Source organism: Paramisgurnus dabryanus, chromosome 4 (assembly GCF_030506205.2).
Source record: "Paramisgurnus dabryanus chromosome 4, PD_genome_1.1, whole genome shotgun sequence".
Lineage (NCBI taxonomy): Eukaryota > Metazoa > Chordata > Actinopteri > Cypriniformes > Cobitidae > Paramisgurnus > Paramisgurnus dabryanus.
Genome location: NC_133340.1, coordinates 24,105,329 through 24,127,492, shown reverse-complemented (window position 1 = coordinate 24,127,492; position 22,164 = coordinate 24,105,329). Strand labels below are relative to the sequence as shown.

General features: G+C 38.5%; 1 protein-coding gene across 11 annotated transcripts in view; it reads left to right on the top strand.

Annotated features, from left to right (window-relative positions):
• Nucleotides 1-22,164, top strand: part of nfixa (nuclear factor I/Xa) — a 115,314-nt gene that overhangs the window by 82,410 nt on the left and 10,740 nt on the right. For 4 of the 11 annotated variants that reach the window (XM_065295282.2, XM_065295283.2, XM_065295286.2 and 1 more), the window contains 9 exons: nucleotides 1,171-1,233; nucleotides 5,947-6,021; nucleotides 6,925-7,045; nucleotides 7,152-7,187; nucleotides 7,282-7,409; nucleotides 7,556-7,636; nucleotides 15,673-15,804; nucleotides 18,046-18,215; nucleotides 21,873-22,023. In XM_065295282.2, the coding sequence (XP_065151354.1) occupies nucleotides 1,171-1,233; nucleotides 5,947-6,021; nucleotides 6,925-7,045; nucleotides 7,152-7,187; nucleotides 7,282-7,409; nucleotides 7,556-7,636; nucleotides 15,673-15,804; nucleotides 18,046-18,215; nucleotides 21,873-22,023 (957 nt within the window). The remainder of the gene's footprint in view (nucleotides 1-1,170; nucleotides 1,234-5,946; nucleotides 6,022-6,924; nucleotides 7,046-7,151; nucleotides 7,188-7,281; nucleotides 7,410-7,555; nucleotides 7,637-15,672; nucleotides 15,805-18,045; nucleotides 18,216-21,872; nucleotides 22,024-22,164) is intronic. The other 7 variants (XM_065295284.2, XM_065295285.2, XM_065295290.2 and 4 more) reach the window with 5 other exon arrangements.

Here is a 22,164-nt window from a genome sequence, read left to right as displayed (position 1 = left end):
TTAATAAAAAAATACATAAACATCTTGGATGACACGGGATAAGTAAACTTTTGGGATTTTTTATGAAAGTGAAATATTCCTTATACCAGACATAAACTGTACCATCATTTTTCTTAAGCTCAAATTGCGCTTAAAACACCTTTGTTGGAGGTAATTTCAGGTATTGCGCATGGCAAGCGCTTGCTTGATTGATTGATGATAATTGCTTGATGATTGGTTCTTTCAACTTGAAGGCGGGACTTCCGTCGCCAGAGCGGCCATATTGAGCAATGCATTGTCCCCCTATTCATAGTTATCGGAATGCTCAATATTTGTTATATCCAATATTTTTTTACTTAAGTCACTATTAACATTCATCGTGTCTTTATTAATGCAATAAGAGTGAACATTCTATGTATGAGTAACAAAATTTAAATGTATTTAAAATGTGGTCTTAATAGATTTGTGCTCTATTCGTACAAATGCGGACACCATAGCAGAAACGCAAGCTTGGCATCTCACCTTTACACTCTTAACTACGACTTTGTGCGTTTCGCCATGCGTTCAACATCATTCAGCTCACACAGGGCTGGATGCTGTACGTCTGGGTGCTTTGTAAAATATAACCTGCACCTTCTCGAGCCACGTTGGTGGGTTTGGGTCTGTGTTTATCCTGCGCGTATATGTGTCCACGTATGTCGTCAGCTAAGAGGAATGCATGCGCGCCGCCAATGCTAAGATGGCTGCCAAACACTAAAATGGCTGCCAGGATTCCAGAAAAAGCGAGCGAGATGGAGACGACGTGCTAAAGAGAAAGAAAAAGACTCTCTCCTGCTTCTTTTCACTGTTTAGGTTGCTGTTCTTTTGTTTGTGCGAGTGTATTCGTCCTAATCTCTACACACTCTGTCAAATCGGGCTGGCATGAGCCAGTGTGTTCCCTTATCACCTACAGCCAACCGATAAACACCTCCACACGCAGCCCACCAGCCTCATCTTTATAAACTATGCTGATAACACGCACACTCTTTCACCCGTGTATATCCAAACACTGAGATTAACTGCTCATTTTTTCTCTTTTTAAAAATGTCCAATGAGCAATGTTGATGTTTCTAAAAATGTATGAATTTGGTGAAGTGATATTCAAATATCAAATGTTTGTTGATGTTTAAATCCATCTCTCTTTCTCTGCAGAATCCGGGCAGTCGGACAATTCCAGTCAGCAAGGCGACACAGACATCAAACCTCCGCCAAACGGTAAGAAAAGTCACAGATTGTGTAACAAAGACTCACAAAGTATTCACATAACTATGATGGCGTTTTTTCACAAGCATAGTACGGCTCGGCACAGCTCACTTTTTGGGGGGTGGGGTTTACCTGGTACTAGTTTTACTACCACATCCAAATGAGTCGTATTGATACTAAAACGTGACGTGTAAACACTGCACATCACTGATTGGTCAGAGAGAATCGTCCAATCAGCGTCATTGCTAAATAAAAGATTTGCCTTGTGCAGCGTCGAGCAACCATGTTGTCGTCTGCGCTTTGTTGTACGCTTTGCAGAGAAAACATCCACATACTGAGAATCACTCCATTGATATGCTACATTGCTCTTGTTTTGTTTGTTTGTTTGTTTGTGTCACGTTTACGGTTATGTTACGTACGTAAACAAAATAGACGTAGCGCAACTATAATGAAAAGTTTATAATCCCACACAACAAAATTGCAGTGCAAACTTAGTCAAAGTAAAGCGAGTCGAGCAATATAGTGCGAGTCTACACTGTAAAAAAAAATCCGTAGAAATTACAATGTTATTGCAGCTGGGTTGCCGGTAATTTACCGCAGATTTAAATTTATGTTATTTACTGGCAAGAGTTTGTTCAAAGTTAAATAAATATTAAATATTAACAAGTCTTTATCTTTACAGAATAAAACTATACAATAACAGCCTCATGCAAAGCATTCTGGGAACCAGAAATCATCATCAACCTTTTTCTGTTTTTTGCTTCAGATTTTGTTTCCCAGAATGTTTTGCTTGATCCTGTTGTTTTAGTTTTACTCTGTAAAGACAAAGACTTGTAAATGTTTAATGTTCATTTAACTTTGAACAAAATGTTGCCAGTAAATAACATAAATTTAAATCTACGGTAAATTACCTGCAACCCAGCTGCAATTTCTACGGATTTTTTTTTACAGTGTAGTCGTACCACACATTGGTAAAGCGCTACAGTATTAGTGAAAAACTTTTGACGGGATGTTGTCTTGGTAAAGACGAGTTCATCCTAAATATAAAAACATTTTTTGTGCTTTTTCTTTCTTTGCAACTCAAAATTAGATGTTAGGCACACATATATGCTTTTTTTCTATTTATTAAGCTAAAAAAAGAAAAGCACCATAATAGTATCAAGTAAACTTTGTGTCGTACTTCACAGGTAATCTTTCCAAGATCTTTCTAGTCTGACTTGCAGCCAAATTTCCAAACTATTCGTGTCACGTGATGCACAAGAGTTTTGCAAAAGAGAAACATTAATGTATCTTTGTTGAAACCTTACTAAGCTTAAATATAGCACACATGTGGAACAATATGATGGTGAGTAAATGATGTTCGTCAGGCACGTGCACACATAGACATCAAAGGGGGCTTGAGCACCTGCCCTTTTTATTCCTGGAGAGAAAGTGCTCTTTTTTTCTGGGGTGCTTTTAAAAAAATATATATATATGATCTTTATTCATATAACAACTGATGTCTGTTTCTTACTTGTTGCTTACTTGTTTTTACTTGTTGCTTATTTAATTTAACATGAATTTATTCAGAAATCTTTTAAATGAGATTAAAACTCTTATATAAAGAAAAATAGCGCTATTTGTGGCACACAAACGGTTAACAGTTGAGTCCCGCCTCCAAAATTAAAATCGCTAATATGATTGGCCTTACCTTTCCTTAGTCCTGCCTCTCTTATTACTTCGCTTTATGATTGGTTTGTCTACACTCGTGCTGCATCATTCGCGCTTCAAGCGCCAAAGCTCAGCCCGAACGAGACGCGATCATGTGCATGATTATGCAGGCAGGCTACCGGTAAGTGTTTGAGGATGAAAGCATTCTTATATTAACAGTTTTATGCACAAAATATGGGACACGTTGTTACACATAACGATTCAGGGACATTGTTTTCCACGCCAATCCCATATTAACCTGAAGAGTTGCAAACTTGTAACAGTGTAGTGTATGTAGTTTAAACAGACTGCTCATAAAATAATAAAGCACAAACAATAATACAATTGCTAACTACAGAAGTAAGCTTTTTTTGCGTTTTTTGTAATGGCTGTTAAATAAGTATAATGTGTTATACTGAAGTGCTGGAGTAGATTGGGAAGAAATCTGATGGTTCAGTATTTTACTTGCCCAGTCTGAATTTTCACTGACATCACAAAAAAGTAAAATATAAAATACAAATAAAATAGGCCTAATCTATATTTGATGTTTCTGACATGTGTAACACTAATAAATATGAAACCTAAGATTAAAGGTGCCATAGGATGTGTTGTCATAATATGTTAAATTGTTCTTTGACAATTACATAGAAGGTATGTTGCTTTATTAAGTGCAAAAATTATCCAGAAACGTTTTTACATGTCTATTTACAACCCTAGAATTTGTCATTTGAATGAAATGGTCTATTTTTGCCCTATTTGAAAGGGTCATGAATAATAATGTTGAGCTCTGCTCCGAGGCTCATGCCAGAAGCTCACATTAGTAAACAGACCTTATATTTTGAGCCCTTATCAGACAAAAATACATTTTGAGTTACAACTAACAACTAATCAGCTAAACGCTAGCATATTATACAGCATTTATTGGCATGTAGCGCTAACTCAGCAGTCACAACTTTGTTTTTAGCATTTTAACAAATTTGTAATTAATGTGTAATTTAATGTTTTCAAAACATGCACATTGTGTAATGGCTTCCTTTGCTGCAACCTAGACTATTATGGAGACCATGGTGTCTGTGTGACCAACTGATTATTTTGTAGACATCTTTTGAAAATTAAACAATTGCGTGAGTTTGAGGAAGATAAAATTCATTAACTTTTTAAATATTTAAAAAAAAAAAGGAAGTCAGAATTGCGTTAATATATATACTTTTTGTTTAAAAAAAAGAAAAAATATACATAATTATGAGAAGTGCCCTTTATTTCACTTGAGCCCCTGCCCTTCAAAATGTCTGTGCACGTCCCTGATGTTCGTGGTTCAATAGTTGGTTTAAAGGGACAGTCCACCCAAAAAATGAAAATTACCCTGTGATTTACTCACCCTCAAGCCATCCTTGATGTTGTATATGCTTTATATTTTTCCAGACGAACACAATCTAAGTTGTATTAGAAAATGTTCTGGCTGTTCCAAGCTTCATAATGGTAGCAAATGGTGCTTCTGATTTTAACCTGATAAGGATCACTGTGCCGTGCACGGCACACTCCCTCCCTCGGACGTGAGGCTGCATAAACGTCATTCAATGGCTGGGTTATTTTTGACCCATAATGGGTAAATATTGGACAGAACACATGCTGGGTTTTTTGCAATCATGGGGTGTAATAACCCATCATTTGGGTTTAAACAACCCAGCATTGGGTCAGTTTTAACTCCGTAGTGTATTCTGTCCAATATTTACCCATTATACCCAAATAACCCAGCCATTTTTAGAGTCTTGTTACTTTGAAGCATTAAATAAAACTGTAATCTAGTTTTAGTTACCTGAACCCAGGCAGCGCCGATTTAGGTTATTTGCTTACCTTTAACTCTTTCACCGCCAGCATTTTTTTTTAAAAGTTGCCAGCCAGCGCCAGCGTTTTTCATGATTTTCACCAAAGTTTAATGCCTTCCAGAAAATGTTCTTCTTTAAATATATAAACATACAATATACCAAATGAAAGAACAGACCCTCTGCTTTCAATAAAAAAAACGTTTCATTCTACCTTCAGTGGTTCTTTTGTAATCAGCTTTTGAATATGGGTAGGTTTCTGCAAAAAGAGATAATTAAATTTTTGTGACGGACTTTTCATAGAGATCCCATTCAGAGCGATCTTTAAAACAGACACCGACATGCAGCCGCTTGCCATAGGGCAATACTTCCGGGTTTAAAAAGTTGCAGAATAATAGCGGTAATAGCGGTATTGCGGAAAGACGGAAAATCTCGTCTTTGGCGGGGAAGCGTTTTCTCTTAATTGACGAGATATCTCGTCAATGGCGTTGAAAGAGTTAAAATCTTCCCTTTTTCCACTTCGGTGAAATTGTCCAAAACAAATTGTTCATAAATCCCCAAAAGTCCAAGGAAATGGAATATCCAAGCCTTTTAATCGAAAACTATTTGTTCGCCTCACAATCTTGACGTTTCTGACCGAATTGCGAAATAAATACTATAAACAATTAGTTCACTACCGGACATTTGTTCAACTTCTACTTCTCATTCAAGACTCATAAGGCTACATGTGGGTGTCACGTTTATTGTGCAATGTCTGATGAACAAATACGCCCCCTTGTGAAATTTTTAGCCGTTTCATAAGAGTTTGTGCCCAAGACAGTCCCTCCATCCTTCACAGAAGTTATCCACACGGCTTCAGGGGGTTAATGAAGGGCAATTCATGTGATTTTGTAAAGAAAAACTTTACAAACTAAAATAATCAAATCAGAAGCACCATTTGCTAACATTATAACATTCGGAACAGTCAGGACATTTTTTAATATAACTACCGATTGGTTTCGTCTGAAAAATAATCATATATATCGAGGATGGCTTGAGGCTAAGTAAATCATGGCATAATTTTCATTTTTGAGCGAACTATCCCATTAAATTTAATGTTACCCGTGCCCTACTATGCATTGTATTTTTATAGATGTTTCATGTATGTTGCTTTAAAAACGCTTTAGGCACCCCAGGTTCTTGTTGAGTGAGGAATATGTTTACTTCTCTGCAGGACATCTGAGTTTTCAGGACTGCTTCGTGACTTCTGGGGTTTGGAACGTAGCCGAGCTTGTACGAGTGTCTCAGAGTGAGTAACACAGACACACACCAGTCTTTCCTTCAATAGATGACCTACTGGTTTAACCTCACAGACTGCACTGAAAAATAACAGCGTGGATATTTTTTTAATAAAACAACTGAACCATTAAACAAATCTGACCTAGGGAGTCATCGGTTTGAATCAGTCAGACAACGTGTTTCTCAGCTGAATCAAATAATTCACCAGCTCTGGTTATTATTACTGTATCTGTGTGATGTGTGACTTTTTGAAAGCTAATTATTGCTCAGGCTAGTATAGTTTAAATCACTCACACAGCCAGACCTAAATGAATGAAACCATCTGTTTCACATAGATGCATTTATAACAACTTCAATTTGATTTCTAAATTCAAATTTCAAAGTGCCAATTTTAAAGAAACGCACAGACTTTTTGGGATTTTAGCTTATTCACAGTATCCCCCAGAGTTAGATAAGTCCATACATACCTTTTCATCTCCGTGCGTGCCGTAACTCTGTCTGACGCAGCCCCCGCTAGCTTAGCTTAGCACAAAGACTGGAAGTAAATGGCTCCAGCTAGCATACTGCTCCCAATAAGTGACAAAATAATGCCAACATTTTCCTATTTATGTGTTGTGATTTGTATAGTCACAGCGTGTACAAATAACAAGGTCATATGAGACACCTCAGAAGGTGAAGCACTGTTACTTGGGTGGAGCTACTTTGTACACGCTAGCAGTATGCTAGCTGGAGCCATTTACTTCAAGTCTTTGTGCTAAGCTAGGCTAGCAGTGGGTGCGTCAGACAGAGTTACGGGATGCACGGAGATGAAAAGGGAATGCATGGACTTATCTAACTCTGGGGGATACGGTGAATAAGCTAAAGGCCCAAAAAGTCTGCATGTTCCTTTAAGATTTCTCTCTCCTCTATGCAGCACCAGTAGCAACAGCGTCAGGTCCCAATTTCTCTCTCGCCGATCTGGAAAGTCCTGGTTACTACAACATCAACCAGGTAGCGCTCGGCAGACGTTCACTCACCTCTCCTCCATCCACAAGGTAAAGACGGACATACTGTGCACCAATAAACGCATCTTACTTTATTTGCCGTCCTGTATTGTTCTTTATTTGTCTTTCTCTCTTCTTTCTCTTCTCCGATGTGTAGGTCTGAGGTGGAGCTGTATGCCAGTCTTCCTCGCAGGTATGTCACACCTGTCTGTTCCTCTTTTTCTCAGTACCAGTCTGCAGGAGTATATCTCTAAGATGTGTCTCTTTCCCTTTCTCTCTCTATGCAGTTCTAACAAGCGTAAGTCTATAGATGACAGTGAAATGGAGAGTCCGGTCGATGACGTCTTTTACTCCAGTCGTTCTCCAGCCGGCACCAGCTCCCAGTCCAGCGGCTGGCCGAATGACGTAGATGCAGGTGAGCATCAAACACTCTGCTTACCCACTGAAATGGTGCTGGTACCCAAGCCTGTTTTTTTAGGCCCAGAACGAGACCACCAGTACCATGTCAGTGACAAAAAGGGCACCCCCCCTCTCTCTCGTGTTAATAATACCCTTCTTCAGTTGCAGTTCAGCACCATTTGACGAGTGTTCAGGAGAGGAAGATAAAACATGAGAATGATGGCGTGCAGTTCTCATACCATGGTTAGAACACACACTACATGCTAACACACATACACAAATAGTGGCTATAGACATTCATATACATTTGTCTGTGTATAAAACTCATGCAAATTAACAGAATGTCAGGAAGACTTAAGGGCCGTTCACATTATAACGATAACTATAAATAATATATAATTTTATATTAAAGAGAATAGGGGAGTTCACACCACAACTATACCGATAAAGATACAATGAACGATATTGTTGGGATCACTTTCTGAGACTTTTTTTCTAATGACAGCCAATCAAATCTTACAATTTTCTCATGTATTTAGTGCTGTGAAATTTACTTCTTAATGTTTTTTTCTACTACATTGACTACGCTAAAAGATAAGATATTAGATTACACAAGCTACTAGATTCACTGTTTATAGTTACGTAAATGTCGCGTGTTGATGAGGACATTTGCTGGTTATACCTGCTGTGTAAATGTAACAAGAACAGCATATTTATGACATTTACAAGCGTTTTTAGTAAAGGAAATATGCAATTTAAGTTAATGCTATTAAAGATATAAATCATTTGCGCGAGTACTGCGCCTCACAAGTGAATTAGCATAAAGTTATTGCTATTGTTCGCTAATATAGTTATCATTATACTTAACTTCTTCCCGCAATTGACGAGTAATCTCGTAAAGTAATAGAAAACATTTGCATAAAAAAGTGTTCCTGATGAAGTTTTATGTTAATCTGTAATACCGCGATTATCCACTAAATGGTGCACTTACCCAATTTATAAAAAACTAAGCAATTTTTTTACATTTTTAAACTCTGTGTATGTTTTGATAATCATTCGGAATCTGATTTCTAACAAAATTCCTTCACAAAAATGCAATTATTTCAGCTTTTTGCCAAAAAAGTTTTTTTTAAAGTATAATACCCATAATAAAGAGTTTATAAGCAGACAAAAAATATTGATAGGATAAAGCATTTTTTTCCCTGTTTTGTTTGTTTGTTCATTGTTTGTTTGAAAGCAGAGGGGTCTGTTCTTTGGAAAGTTTTTCTGGAATGCATTTTGTGAATCTTTTGTGAAAAAAAAAATGCTTGCGGGCAACTTTTAAAAAAAAAGGCTGGCGGCGAATGGGTTAACTTTATAGTTATTGTTAGAATGTGAACAGCCCTTTAGTGTTCAGGTTAGTTTCCTGCTGGGGTTTTTAAACGTTATGATACCAAGGACCCCCAAATTTGATGAACCTTTTGTGAGGGACCCCTTACCTAAAAAATATATAGCAATTGATATATTTTTATAATGCATATAAAATTGGCTAGACTTACAGTAATGCTGAATGTATAAACATGAAGAGATACATTTTCAATTCAAATGTAATTGTACTGCAGCAATAAATCTTGTTTCATAGCATCTTTACAAGGAATACTGCCTTAAACCCAAAGAAGTGAGATGAAAAAGACAGTAATAAGAAAAACAAACTAGTAGAAAGATACAAAGCAAATATAAATGATTTTGAAATGTATGTAACAAGAAATAAGAGAAAAATAAAAATTTCTGTGCACCTCCTGATGGCCCCCCCGGGTGTCCCGGACCCCAGTTTGAAAACCCCTGTGTTAGAGTATATCAGGAAATGTCCCAAACTGATGGAGTCCATAGGTGCAATCACTATTGAAAGAAGTATAATTCATTCATTGTGTTTCGTGTCGCAAAAAAGTGATCAGTTCCCAAATCGTGTTTTGTTTGATGCAACTAACTTAAGTTTTTCAATTCATGGACCCTCTCCAGAAAAAGTAGTTTGATCGTCTGCTCAGCGCGAGTAAGTGAATAAGTCATGTTGACATGAAAGAAATTGAAATCTTGTGAAAGAAAGTTAAATGACGCCCTTAAACGGAGCCAAATTTTGCTTTAAATAAAAACTCACAATCAATTTTGCCGTAACAGACAAGGTATCACACAGGTCAGGACAGAACCTTACACCTTTCTTCCAAAATTTTCCTCAAACTGTTACGGGAACGGAAAATTATATGTTCATGATTTCCTTTTCTTCAAACTGGCTTTGTAACTGGAAAAAAACAAGATCTCTTCTGCACATTTGTCAAATTCAACATGCTAAACATCTTATATTGAAAAATGACGAATCATAACGTTGCTTGACGCCAGCCAATTGGGCCTGTCAGTTTACATCATTTAGCTAAAATAAAGTTTGAAATTCATTCAAAATATAAATAAATGGACCACAAAAAGTCTTAAGTTGCATGTGTATATTTCTAGCAAAAGCCAACGCATTGTATTCGTCAAGATCTGGTCCACGAAGATATTTTGTATATTTCCTATTGTAAATATATCAAAAATGTATTTATCATTAGTAATATGTGTTGCTAAGGACTTCATTTGGCTGTATAAATGTATAAATCTAAATTTCAAAACATTTACTCTTATGACTGTGTATAGGGTCACTTACTGTATAAGAAAATACTGAAGAAAAATTAAATTTAGTAGTTTTTGGATTAGAAAATGACTTAAGTGGCATTGTGAATCTGGTCGCTATGCAACCAACGCGCACAATCGATCCTATGTCTCTTTCTGAATGTTACTTACAAGAGGCCCAGAATACTTAGCTACGGCCCTGGATGAAGGACCGCAGGCGATGAAAACACAACCTTGTAGAAACAAACACTGCGAAAACGCACAACATACAGGTGCACCTCCTGTCAGTGTATTTACCACACACACACAAACACGCGCGCACACACAATCTGTGTTCTAATCCCAGATGGTGCTTCTGTGCATCTACAGTAGCGTGAGACATCTGCTCTGTGTTTGTGTGTGAATGTCATAATCAGAAAACATTTCTACTCATTCCAGACCTTTGAAGGTTTGTAAGAGAGGCTTTTTAACAGAGGCACTTTTTGCATTTTATGTTTTCCGTGGGGTTATTATAACATTACTGAATATGTCATTCAGTTTGGCATCACCATTTTCCACTCTGTGTCAGACCTCTTATACTGCGTCCCAATCAGGTGTGACACAATTAGATTCCAGCAACCATTTCATCTGCACTGTAATAGCATGTGAAAACACCTAATGGTATGACACGTTTAATATTTTATACATGGCTATTTTCTTCAAAGTTTTGGACCTGTGAGATACCCGGTGTGACACCGCAGAAATGGTTATCACAAAAAACGTTGTAACACTGTTGGAATTCAGGGCTATTCACATTATGGATGATAACTATGACTTCACACCACAACTATAACGAAAACGATACAAGGAGCCATATCATTTGGATCACTTTCTGCTATTGAACGTGAATGATTTACGCGAGTACTGCGCCTTACAAGCAAATTAGCATAAAGTTATTGTTATCATCCGGTGGTGTGGGCGCTAATATAGTTATTATTATAGTTAACGTTATTGTTAGGAAAGATATCGTTGGGATCACATTCAGCTATTGAAGGTAAATGAATTACTTGATAATTGCTGCAAATTATCATAAAGTTATTGTTTTCGCCCGATTATGTGGGCGCTAGTTTAGTTATCGTTATAGTGTGCGATTTGTGAAAAAAACAGAGGGGGGGATGTTTTCAGAGGCGTCGATTTCGGCGACGGTGGGTACTCACCATATTTCGTCATGAGTTATTTTGAACCCACCACTAGTTTTTACTTTTTTGACTGTTTTCAGTGGTTATGAAGAGCAATATGAGAGAGAAATTTGGTAATCATTGTCCGACCTAACAAAAATCCATTATAATATATTTTTTTTATATATATTTCTAATTAAAATATTTCTAATATTCAGAAATGCGCTCTCCGCTCACGAGCTCTGATCGGAACAAACCCGAACCTCACTGTCTGCTGAACTTGCGCAGAAACATCAAAATAACCAGCTTTTTAAAATGGTTTTAAACTAAACATTTAGACTATTTTAGCGCAAATTATGAGCTTATTGACGATTTTTTATCATTCTTGACATAATGCGTCTGTTCACAGCACATTTCAAAACATTTTAATTCATAAAAATAAATCATGAGAACATTAACTTCATCACTGCATTTGCAGGAATTGTAAAAAAATTCTTAACTCATGAAGCAGCCTAACGCAATATTTTTACACTAATAGTTTATCTTTCCCCACACATATGAACTGTGATCATGCACAACGAAAAAACACGCAAGAATTAAATCTTGAATGGCAAAACTGTATGGCACAACGTAGTGTCAACTTAAACATATATGAACAATGTATTGATTGCAAAGTTAAGCCATAACAGTAGAAACAGCTTTACTGCTGCTTTTAAAGTAATAACATTAACTTTACACCGCAATGCTGAGCTACAGTGAAATGATAGAAAAGACAGATGCATTATGTCAATTAGCCTCATTTGCGCAAACTGGACGCGCCCGCGCCTCGCTAAACGCCTCATCTGCATTTATCATGTGTCACTTCTGCCATTCTCAGTGGTGTGACTGGACACTTACTCTGCTTGTCATCATAAACAGATTATCAGATTGTGATGTTTATTCTCGCTTTATTAATATGCGGATGAATATGCTGCCTTCCATCGTTTCGACACACAGCTCCATAACCATCTCGCATGTGTTGATAGGCTTTTACTCGTGAGGTGTAACCGGGTCTGTAACCAATCAGGTAGCGCCGTGGGCGGGACATTGAGCAAGTCTTCAGAGTGGTGAATACAGAGAGGCTGCGCGGCAGCTGTATCAGAGCCAGCCAAAGCAGCGCATTTTAAAACAAAATTGACTTTATTCAAACCACGGATCCGTGATAAGTTTTGTGATCCGTCTCGCCACTAGTGTAGTAGCACTGATCACTTTGAGGGGGGGATAAATTTATCCCCACCGGGGATAAAAATTATTAAGCAGAGGCAGGGATACATTGACCAGAAAGGGGGAAATCCCACGCATCCCCCCCAGCAAATCGCACCCTGGTTATAGTTAATGTTCTAGTTTGGAGCGATATCGTTGGGATCACTTTCTGCCATTGAAGGTAAATGAATTGCGCGATAATTGCAGCACATAAGCATAAAGTTATTGTTATCATCCGGTTATGTGGGCGCTAGTTTAGTTATCATTATAGTTAATGTTCTGGTTAGGAGCTATATCGTTGGGATCCCTTTCTGCCACTTGAAGGTTAATAATTTGCGCAAGTACTGCACCTCACGAGCGAATTATCATAAAGTTATCATTATCATCCGGTGCCGTGGGCACTAATATAGTTATCGTTATAGTTAATGTTCTAGTCAGCGATATTGTTGGGATTACTTTCTGCCACTGAAGGTTAATGATTTGCGCAAGTACTGCGCCACACAAGGGAATTAGCATAAACTTATTGTTATTGTCCGGTGGTGTAAGTGATAATATAGTTATCATTATAGTTTATGTTCTGGTTAGGAGCGATATCGTTGTGATTACTTTCTGCCATTGAAGGTAATTGAATTGCGCCATAATTGCAGTGAATTAGCAAAAAGTTATCGTTATCATCCGGTGGCGTGGGGCTAATATAGTAATCGTTATAGTTTATGTTCTGGTTAGGAGCGATATCATTGGGATCACTTTCTGACATTGAAGGTAAATGATTTGCGCAAGTACTGCGCCACACCAGGGAATTAGCATAAAGTTATTGTTATCGTCTGGTGGTGTGAACGATAATATAGTTATCGTTATAGTTAATGTTCTAGATAGGAGCGATATCCTGGGAATCACTTACTACCATTTGAAGGTAAATGAATTGCGCGATAATTGCAGCGAATTAGCATAAAGTTATCGTTATTGCCCGGTTATGTGGCCGCTAGTTTAGTTATCGTTATAGTTAATGTTATGTTAGGAGCGATCTCATTGAGATTACTTTCTGCCATTGAAGGTAAATGAATTGCGCGATAATTGCAGCGAATTAGCATAAAGTTATCGTTATTGCCCGGTTATGTGGCCGCCAGTTTAGTTATTGTTATAGTTAATGTTATGTTAGGAGCGATCTCGTTGAGATTACTTTCTGCCATTGAAGGTAAATGAATTGTGCGATAATTGCAGCGAATTAGCATAAAGTTATCGTTATCACCCAGTGTTGTGGGTGCTAATATAGTTACCATTATAGTTAATGTTCTGGTTAGGAGCGATATCGTTGGGTTCACTTTCTGCCATTGAAGGTAAATGATTTGCTTGAGTACTGCAGTTCATGAGCGAATTAGCATAAAGTTATTGTTATCGTCCGGTGGTGTGGGCGCTAATATAATTATATTATTATAGTTAACGTTATGGTTATCGTTAAAGTGTAAACGTCTTAATAAACAGGCTCTTTCTGCTGTCTCTTAAAAACTTTTTGTGTAAATATCTGCGTTGTGACCATTTTACGTTTCAGAAAGATACGTCATATATGCACATTTGATTAAATAATTTATATTTAACTGCAGCGACACACTGATTTTGTTGCGCGCATGTGTGGTCGTACAAATTTCTAATATACATGTATAGACTTAACAGTTTCACACTTATCTGCACACTCCCACACACACATGTGTGTTCTCTCTGGCACACACAGACACACACATGTGATCTGAAATGGGATTTAATGCTTTGTAATGTAGAGTTGAAAAAATAGCATCATACTGAAGTGAAGTTTAAGTGTGTGTGTGTGTGTGTGTGTGTGTGTATGAGTAAGACTGAGCATTGAGTGCCAAGGACTGTGTGTGTTTTTGGTTATCTGCCAGTTATGAGCCATCCCTGCTCTGTTATCACTTTCTCCTGCAATTTACCACCTTTTCATGTTATTTTCATCTCTCTCTTTTTCATCTTTCCAGCGATGGATTGAACCAGTTAAAGTGTTGCTAATTTAGAAGACAAGGGTTGGGCAATATGATGTATATACAGAGATTTCGATGTACCATTTAAGTTGGTAGATAAATTTGCGCAGCATTTGGTGGGCAGCTTTGTTTAAACTCTTCACAACAAAGAATCGTGCAGTTATTCGAAAATACAAACCGAGACGTAAGCATCACAAAGTCAATAAGAGAAAGAACAGCTTTTATAATCAAGAAACTTGCGCAGTATTAGATTTACTATTTTGAGTTTTACTTAGCATTTTTTTTGCGCTCTGTGCTGAGCACCCAAAGTTAAAAAAAATTCAACTTTGGGTGAAACGCTCAGCTCGTCAATTTCACTTTTCACTCAGCCGTCCAATCACAGTAGAGGTAGGTTGGGACAAATATTACAAGACCCAACCGGTGCGTCGTTCAACAACTGATAAACATAACAGAAGTGTCATAGCAACAAAAGTGCTTAGCTGAAAAAACGCTGGCCCATGCCCACAGCTGGCTTATGCCTGGCATTTTCAGCATTCCCGTGGCATTCCCGTTTTAACGCTTTGGTGTACACGCCCCCTTAAGCGAGCCACGTCATGCTGAGCCTAGTCGTACCACGCAGTCGAAAAGTGTTATTTGACTATTTTGTTTGTTAGCATTGCTAGGGTAGTGATCAGATGTTTTTATGCCTAGAAACATTTACAAGAGGTCCAGACAGCTAGTTAGCATGTTAACATGATCAGTTAATAGGCCCTAAATCAGTTCCTTCCCTTTAAAAGTCCCCTTGAACCGGAAATCGCGATCGAGTTTACTTCCGTGTTGTGACGTATTTCCGAGTAAAACAGAATATCATGCGAGGAAAATAGTGGGCGTGGCTTGTGTTTTCCACTGTGCTTTAATTTGATCTAGAAAAGTAGGCGTTTCATTCAGAAATAGAACTGGGAGCAGACTGACAGTTGGAGGGGGCGGAGTTAACGGATGCTCCCGCCCAAGAGAATGATTGCCACAAGAGGGCAGAAGTACATTTTATGAGTTTATGACTTAAAAAATAATCACTTACACAGATAAATATATATAAAAAACTGCAATATATACATAAAAAATACGAATTGTCAGTTTTGATTTCATTGGGACTTTAAAGTTTAGACATCAACTCATTGAGAGTCATGTAAGGAGCAGGTATCTGGAGTTAGTGTAGATCAGTGTGTGCTGTGCCCTGCTGTTGCTGTTGTTGACGTTTGGTTTCTGGCAGGGTTGTCCTCTCCTGGGTCTCTAAAGAAGCCAGCGGGAAAATTCGATTTCAGCGCCCTGTCCGCGCAGACGAGGTCCCCCCGAATGGCCTTCACACACCACCCGCTGCCCATGCTAGCAGGCGTGAGACCAGGTGAGACAATCGCACCCCAGCAGGGAGAGAGAGACAGCACAAAGGGGGCAAGGAGAGATGTGATGTCATTGTAGCGTTGGCTTATGATTGGTTCAGATTAGTCCAAAATTGCCTTCAGTGGCATCTGATTGGCTTTTGATGTAGGCATTCGATTGGATGGGCAGAGAGACACTAGAGACAGTGGAGAGGCACCAGCTGCCATAGTTCACGAGGGACACATCCATCCACATTTCTTTCTTTTGTCTCTTCTTATCATTTCATCCATACTTTCATCTTTACGTGTTTTCAGTCAAACATTTTGAATGTTGAACGCTGTTCTGCACACATAATGTTGTTTACACTAAATGCATTTCTGGTTATCATCTAAAAAAAGCATCATTAAAATGTTTTTGTCCCTGTTTATGGCTATATTTATCTTTCTATACTTGTGGTCCGATCTAGGGCTGTCACGATTATGAAATTTGGCTGACGTTTAATTGTTTAATAAATTGTGATGATTAATTGCCTATTTTATTGCTTTGACATTTAATTCTCATATATTTTTTGTTTTTGAAATAATTTTGACAGATTGTTGTGATTATTCAAATTAAATCTTTTGCAAAGTTTATCTGGCAGTAACATTTCTACACATAACACATTTTTTAAAGTAATCTGATACTGCTTTGTTTATAAAGGCGCTGCAGCTCCCCCTTGTGTTTTTTAGAGAGATGTGCAATCATCGCGGTGATACGAAATCATATCACAATTGCGATAAGACGATTATTTAATCATTGTGACAGCCCAAGTCCGATATTGTGGTTACGTTTATGATAAAAAAAATCTAAACATCAATTTCGACTGGTAAATAAAACTGTTTATAAATTAAATAATAAATGTGGTGTCATTTAAAATAAAATAAACATGTTAACAACTTGAAATGTCTCATCCAATCAGATTTGAGAATCACAACTAAGTAGTTTTTAAAGTGCCGTTCTCCTCCATTCCCAGGACACCTGTCCTACAGCTTTCTGTGATCAGTGGCACTGGTTTAACGTAAACAACTGCGAAACGGTTTTCGGGACGTTTATCCGACTGCCAGTGAGCTGAAGTTTTTGATTCGCTGCAAATTAAGTCTCCCTTGTGAATCACTAGAGATTATTTGCGGTTGAGGACAGAGAGAGAGAGAGAAGCAGGGGCTCAGAAACGGGAGAAGCCATGAGGGAATGTTTAGAAAGCTTCCCAATGTGGAACAGATGCGTGACGGAGAGAACCGTACAAAAACTGCATGTTTCGGGTCGCGCCGTTTTTAAAATTAGCCAGCGAGCACGTTGCCTGTTTCAGACATGCTGTCATTCAGATTGGCACAGGATGCGTGGAATAGGTGCTTTTATCTGGTTCTTTTTTGGCACATAAAAAACATGATATTCATAGACATTAAGTCTCACGGGCCACTCAAAACATCTCCATTCTCATACCCAGAAGAGAGCGATCCTATGTTCCCTTTTTTCGACCTTCCCCAGCGTCCCAGATGTTTAATCCCATCCGATGGCCCTGGGAAAAGCTCAGAATTGCTATCCGCTCGGGTCCGGCTGCGGTCGGCGAGCCCTAATCAAGTAAAGGTCAGCGAGACGGCTTTAAATGGATTATACGTGCACGTTTTTCTCCGGCAGACGCTTCTGGTTATAATGTTTACGTTGGGCAGTGGAAAAAGCAAGGTTTGCGTTAGCCCAGGAAGAGGGAAGTATGTGTGCGCACGAGAGAGTCGCTGCCATTTCTAATGCGTTGGATGAGTTATGGATGGATGTTGGCCGATGTTTGGAAAGAGATGGTGTGGTTTGCTTTTGTGAGTGATGAATAACTTGAGAAGATAGCAGTGTGTGCGCTTATGAGTGCATTGTGTGTGTGTTTGTTGGCACCCCATCGCGCCTGGCTCCTGCCCAGTACATAATGAGATTAAGGACCAAAAAAAGAAGAGAGGAGAAAATGAGGGAGTCAGAGATAGATGGTAAAGCAAGGACGGGATGAGATGCATGAACTGAAATGCTATTTAAAGCAATGGTTCACTCGAAAATCAAAATGTTGACATTTACTCTCTTTGCTTCTTATACAATGTAAGTGGATGGGGACTGGGGTTGTCAAGCTTTGAAATAAAAATAATTTATCATAAAAGTTTAGGGCTAGTAACTCTTTTAAGGAAACAATACATTGTGTATTTCATGCCTTCTTCTCTCAATTGCTCTCTGTCTCTCTTTATCTTTTTAGGAAGTCCTCGGGCCTCAGCCTCTGCCCTTCATTTTCCTGCTCCCTCCATCATCCAGCAGTCCAGTCCATATTTCACCCACCCCACCATCCGCTACCATCACCATCAGGACCCACTCAAAGAGTTTGTCCAGTTCGTCTGCGCCGACGGCTCGGGCCAGCCGGGTACACAGGTAACACAGCCACAGCGCCAATGGATGGGACACAGACACGCACGTCTCTGCTAAACATCCTCTCTGTTTCTTCTTTCTCTCAAACTCTCCATGATCTAACACACAACCGTCTCTGTTTTCTTGTTTTGAGTTCGATTTCATTTCCTTGTTCTTTCCCAAGGGTCATGAAACACTCGAACACGTTTTCTGAGACGTTAACAAATATGCTTGATGGAAAACAGTGATAGGGTTTGAACGTCACTCGGATTTGATGCAGATGCGGCCCTAAACTAGATTTGAGCATGTGCATTTACGCATTTTTCAAAGTGACTTACAGTGCAATGTGCTATACATTTTATCTTTGTGTGTGTTCCCTAGGGTCGAACCCACAACGTTGGCACTGTTAACACAGTTCTTTACCACTGTGCTATAGCAAAAGCTTTTTAAAGCGATACTCAAGCCAAATATCAAATTACCCCATGATGTACTCACCCTCAAGCAATCCAAGATACACATGCGCATCATCTTTCAGACAAACACATTTGGAGTTATTTTAGTAAATGTCCTTGATTTTCCAAGCTTATAATGGGAGAAAATAGTGATGCACCGATACCATTTTTTTGGAATACGAGTACGAGTACTTGCATTTCAGTACTTGCCGATACCGATACCGAGTACTTAATAAAAAAACATGATTTAAATTTACAGGTAACAGCTTTAGTCATATAATTTAACAAAAAAACAAAGGACTAGTTTTTCAGTTTGTTGTAAACTCTGCCTCTTTGGACAACACAAGAGGCATTAACCCCTTACATGCCGCTCAAACATAGACATTTCTCAGACCGTGGTATCGATTCCAGGTATCGGGGGACTTTTAACGAGTATGAGTACTTTAGAAAATGTATTACCGAGGCCGATACCCGATACCAGTATCGGTATCGGTGCATCCCTAGGAGAAAACTTCACAGGTCCACTTAGATCCGAAAACAACCTGATCTCACGAATTTCCGTGTTATAGTCACAGAATATTTTGCTCATTTATCCGTGTCATTGTCACGGATCTCCGCATTTTTTCATGTCCGTACCAAGGACTTTCTTTTCCATGTCAGTTTCACGTATTCGTTACTCAATCAATTTTCCTATTTTCTTACCATTGTCACGTGGGTTTGAGGTAAGAAAGACTTTCTGGTTCATAAAATGACATCCTAACCCAAACCCAACTCTAACCCTAATGTCAGGCGACAATTGTTTAAAAATCCGGAAAAAAATTTGTATAAACCTATTAAGGATGCTAAACAATTAATCGTGATTAATCGTTAGCAGAATAAAAGTTTTTGTTTACATCATATATGTGTGTGAACTGTGTATAATAAATTTGTATAAATAAATGTACACACATGCATGTATATGTTTTAGAAATTTTTACATGTGTATATACATTTGTATATTTATGTATAATTTATATTAGATTTAAATATAAATACTTAATATATACATTTTTTTTTAATTAAAATTATACATGAATGTGTTCATATTTATATATATATACATATTCATTATACACAGTTTACACACATATGTGATGTAAACAAAAACTTTTATTCTGCTAACGATTAATCACGATTAATTGTTTAGCATCCCTAAAACCTATAGTTAAAGTAACATCCTAACCCAACCCCCAAATCTAACCCCAAACCCACGCGACAATGGTTTGAAAATCTAAAAAAAACAACCAATACGTAAAACTGACACGGAAAAGAAAGTACGTGGTACGGACACGGAAAAATGCGGAGATCCGTGACGTTGACACGGATAAATGAGCAACATATTCTGTGACTATACCAAGGAACTTTGTGAGATCCTGTAGTCCGAAAACCGACGTGAGACTCGAGCGTGTTCGGGTCTAAAAGTTTAATGTGTGCTTCGGACATGGGTAATTTAAATTGAATGTGTTTTTGCCGAACAGACTCGTGAAGACCCAAAGTCTCTCGTGGGTCAGACTCGGGTTTTTTTGGGGGGTTAATTTTATTTATTTATTTTTTTAGTTTTTTTGGGTGGGGTACATTTCTTTGGACCCAAGAAGACTTTGAAGCCCAAAAAAGTGCATTCATCCATCACAGAAGTAATCCCGTGGCTCCATTGGAGGGGGTTAATAATAAAGGTATTTTGCAGGTAATCTATGCAATATTGTTAGAAAAATATCCATATTTTAAACTTTATTAACTATAATAATAGCTTCGGTTACATCATCATCTCTGACTTATGCGATTCACTGTGCAACGCACCCATGACAACAAATGCTTACCACGCTACAACTCTCTCGTGAATTGCGTGAGTCAAATATGGTGCCGTTACAAGAAGCTAGTTATTATAGTTTATAAAGTTTGAAATATTCATATTTTTGTTACAAAATATCATCGATTACCAACAGAAGACCTTTATTAACCCATTGGAGCCATGTGGATTACTTCTGTGAAGGATGAATGCACTTTTTAAATTGTTCCCTGCTCCCTGTTTTCTCCCATTATAAAGCTTGGAAGAGCGAGGAAATTTTAACTAAACTCAAAAATGTGCTCATCTGAAAGATGATAGATTTGTGTATCTCAGATTGCTTGAGGGTGAGTAAATCATAGGGTAATAGTGATATTTGGCTGGAGTATCCCTTTACCACTGTGCTATAGCAAAGTCTTTTTAAAGAAGTTGCGTCACTGTGCCGCCATATTTGCAAAAGCAAGACTTGTCAGATACTGCGCATGTGCAAAGTCTCTCCCCCCGAGGATGTCATTTTTGTAACCATTGACGATTGGCTCTTTTTATTGGAAGGCGGGACAACAGCTGTCATACTGACCATTGCGATCTCCCCCATTCATATTAATAGCATGACGCATCTTCATAATATTAAATATCTTTGACTTTAGGAACGCCAGCATGTCTGTATCTACATGTTATTCATAAAATGGTAACTTTTGTCTTTTAAGTGAATTCATAATGAAATAAAAAAAAAATTTGGTTAATTTTAAATTGATAAAGTAGCTGTAGTATTTGTCTTGTGAGATTAGATTATGTATACTGTAGTTATATTCTTAAATAATACATGTGATTTCAATCTCGCATCTGCAGGTCTCGCGGCGCGAAAGAGGCATTTAGCGTGGCGCTGTAGACGCGATTCCGCCCCGTTCGCGCTTGACTTGAAAAATTTGAACTTTGGCGGAAAAACGCACCGCGTTAACCAATCAGGAGCTTGCTTTAGTAGTGACGTGATTACAGGAAACAAGCGGAGTCGTATAAGCCCCTCCCATGATGCAAATTTGAGTCTCGATGACTAGAATTTCACGCGCGGCTTTCACACGCGAATGAAGCGAGTACACTCAAAATGTTCAAGCATCCAACTACGTGCAGTAGATGCGAATTTGACCCCTCAAACGCGTCTGGTGTGAACCCACAGTAAGCATTCATTTTCGAAATCGTGAAGGCCCCCTGCAAAAACGGGCCATTTCATGACACCTTAACACCCCAGTGTGGGCATTTATTTTTATGTGTGTGCGTGTGTGCTTGTAACATTTTAATATCACTCTTTGTGGTTGTGTATTTGCACGCCTTCACATTTCTGTATCTGTGTGCCTCTTTCACCCTCTCATCATATCTGTGTGTGTGTTATGTGTGTGTGTGTATCTGCAGCCTAACGGGAGCGGTCAGAACAAACTGCCCGGCTCCTTCTTACTGCCACCTCCTCCAGTAGCACGGCCGGTGCCGATGCCCCTTCCCTTGCCCGAGCTCAAACCTGGCCACACACACCCTGAGAGCGGGATCGGCTCTCCGGCCTCGCCGTGTAAGTGTCCCATCAAAGCACCAGACCCACCAGAGCTCTCGAAACCGCCCCACACGCCACTGAAATTAACCAATCGACACAAACCCCAGCTTTAGCTTTTAGCCAAAACGCCACGATTTTTTGCCATCAGGCCCAAAACAT